The sequence below is a fragment of the Cryptomeria japonica genome, chromosome 9 (assembly GCF_030272615.1).
Source record: "Cryptomeria japonica chromosome 9, Sugi_1.0, whole genome shotgun sequence".
NCBI lineage: Eukaryota > Viridiplantae > Streptophyta > Pinopsida > Cupressales > Cupressaceae > Cryptomeria > Cryptomeria japonica.
The window spans coordinates 562,857,739-562,860,153 of NC_081413.1; the positions used below are offsets into that span (position 1 = coordinate 562,857,739).

The following is a 2,415-nucleotide window of genomic DNA, read 5'->3' on the forward strand; positions in this document are numbered from 1 at the left end:
AAATACTTTAAGTAAAATATCTTATCAATAAAATACAATAATCATTAAGTAAATAAAGTAATCTATTTTTTTAATTAGATATATTTAACAAAACTAATGAATAACATTTAAATAAAATGATTATCAAGATTTTTTCATCAATAATTGATTTAGCATTATATTAATAATGGAGATTTTGAACTTGGCCTGAATCAGTTGGGGCAAGAGAAGGGAGACACCTCTCCAAAGCACATATGACCTACAAACTGAGACCCAGGTCAAGAACATTACAACTTCATTTTTTCTGCAACTTTAATATGAGATCGAAGAGTAATCTTCTTACACGCTTATCCCTCAAAGTGAAGCGTTGATTCTTCAACTCACCTTATCTTTTTAATATAACCGTTGGGCTTAATTATTATTATATTATATGCCATATTCCACATTACAAATCTTGTTGGACAAGCCCAAACGGCATTGAAATTAGAACATGGATTGAATCTTGATATTGTTATTCTATATCTATGTTTGCTTACTCCACATTCAGTAGTTTTCCAAAATTAATGGCAGTGGCAGACAAAAGATAAGGGAAAATCAGATAGCAGCAATGGCAATCACAAGGTTAATGGCTAGAGCATCCGCAACAGACAGGCTCTCTGCATTATCAGATGATGTTCTTTTAAATCATATTTTCACAAAGATTTCTTACAAAGATGTTGTACGCTCCTCCATCCTCTCTCAGAGATGGCGATTCTTGTGGAGGAAAATATCCATCCTCAAGTTTTGTCGCCAGGACTTTGAGAAACAAAGAGATGACATGAGGATACAGGCCATAATTAATAAGACCCTGCTCCAACTCGATGCTCGTCTTCTCTATTTCAATCTTCGAGTTGCCTTGGATGACCCCAAGGCTGCCGATATCAACACTTGGATTCAACTTGCAGCTGAAAAAAAGGTGAAACGCATGGAGGTATACATCTCTTATAGAGATCCAAACACTAGAATTGACGCTTCTACCATAATGGAGCTTGGAGACTCTTTTTTTAGATGTGAAAACCTCACTGCCCTACAACTGAAATACATCAATCTTCCCATGATACCGAATAATTTTGGGGTTTTCCGATCCCTAAAAACACTTTATTGTATGGGTGTTTTGAATTTGGATGATGCCATGTTTGAGCGATTAATGGCTGTCTGCCCACATTTACGAAATTTGGGGATTGGCATGTCTGAGGGGTTGAGAAACTTGAATATACGTTCTTCCAAACTCAGGTACCTAAAACTAAAAGTTCTAAGTCCCGATTTATCATTGCAGATGGCTTGTCCCCGATTGATAGAAATCAGCCTCGCCGATTGGGGGCCATACCCAGGGCTGAAATTACTACAAAGAATTTCAAGATCAGAATCTATTAAACGTATTACTCTTCTAAATCATAATACGGGCAATGCCATTAATCCAGGAATTCCTAGTATTACTGTTGTTAACAGTTTTCCTGGGCTTGAAGAGTTGACAATCCATGGCCAATGTTTCCAGGTTAGTATTTTGTACATTCAAGTTAATCAGTGGCTGGTATATTTTCTTCTTGTCCTTTTATATTTGTGGAGCAACATTATTTCTTTCAAATTCGTGAATATAGGAATGAACCCACATTATCCTTGTTGCAGGAGATGATATCAGATGTGATTTCAGTACCAGAGTTGACATTGCCAAATTTGAAGATGGTGCGTGCCCACATTGGCCCAGACAAGGATGGACAGACAGTGGCATTTCTGGGTTTTCTTCTCAGACATAGTCCATTAAGTGTAACAAAGGTTTTTCTGCCTGAACGCTGCCCTAGGATCATGCGAATTAAATTGCAAGATTTGGAAAAGGAGTTCTCAAAATCAAGATTGTCTACCGCCACAAGAAGATGGTCAATGAATTCAATAGAATTTTGCCAATTTTGTGGAAAATTTGTTGAATATTAGTGGCAGGTTAGCAGAATTTGGATAACAGTTTCTATTTTCTTAGGGAAATTATTTTTATGAAAGTATAGTAGATGAAACAACCATTTTCTGCATAGTCTCTTCAAAGACTACATAGTATTCCATGTCAAGGGAATTAGCTGTTTTAAAAACAGATGTACATTTATATGAAAAAAGGGATGGTTATGTTATTTGGATTTTCCATATACTGTTGTAATTTCTGCATTCATTTGTACAATATGCAATCCTTTTTTAAAGATTTTGTATAGGTGATCCTTGTTATCTGATATTGTATGTCTTAAAAAAAAATATCTATGTTTTCTTGAATATTGAACAATTCATAAAGAAAATTTAACAAATCACAAGGGTACTGTAGCAAACTGAGCGGTGGATTTCATGGCGAATGTATGGCACGGAAGAGTGGTGAGTGCGACTCTGTATGCAAAAATGTAGATCAAGAAGGCTTTGGAG

General features: G+C 35.7%; 1 protein-coding gene across 1 annotated transcript; it reads left to right on the forward strand.

Annotated features, from left to right (window-relative positions):
• Positions 1-434: 434 nt before the first annotated feature.
• LOC131071074 (putative FBD-associated F-box protein At5g56440) lies at positions 435-2,167 on the forward strand. The gene is made up of 2 exons (XM_058006778.2): positions 435-1,513; positions 1,645-2,167. The coding sequence occupies exons 1-2, from the start codon at positions 587-589 to the stop codon at positions 1,945-1,947; spliced, it is 1,230 nt and encodes a 409-aa protein (XP_057862761.2). The 5' UTR covers positions 435-586; the 3' UTR covers positions 1,948-2,167.
• The last annotated feature ends 248 nt before the right edge of the window (positions 2,168-2,415 follow it).

Excerpts from the sequence above, each read along its gene's own strand:
- LOC131071074 (XM_058006778.2), top strand. The coding sequence starts at position 587 with ATGGCAATCACAAGGTTAATGGCTAGAGCATCCGCAACAGACAGGCTC. Across the intron at positions 1,514-1,644 it reads TCCATGGCCAATGTTTCCAG|GAGATGATATCAGATGTGAT; the intron begins GTTAGTATTTTG and ends TCCTTGTTGCAG.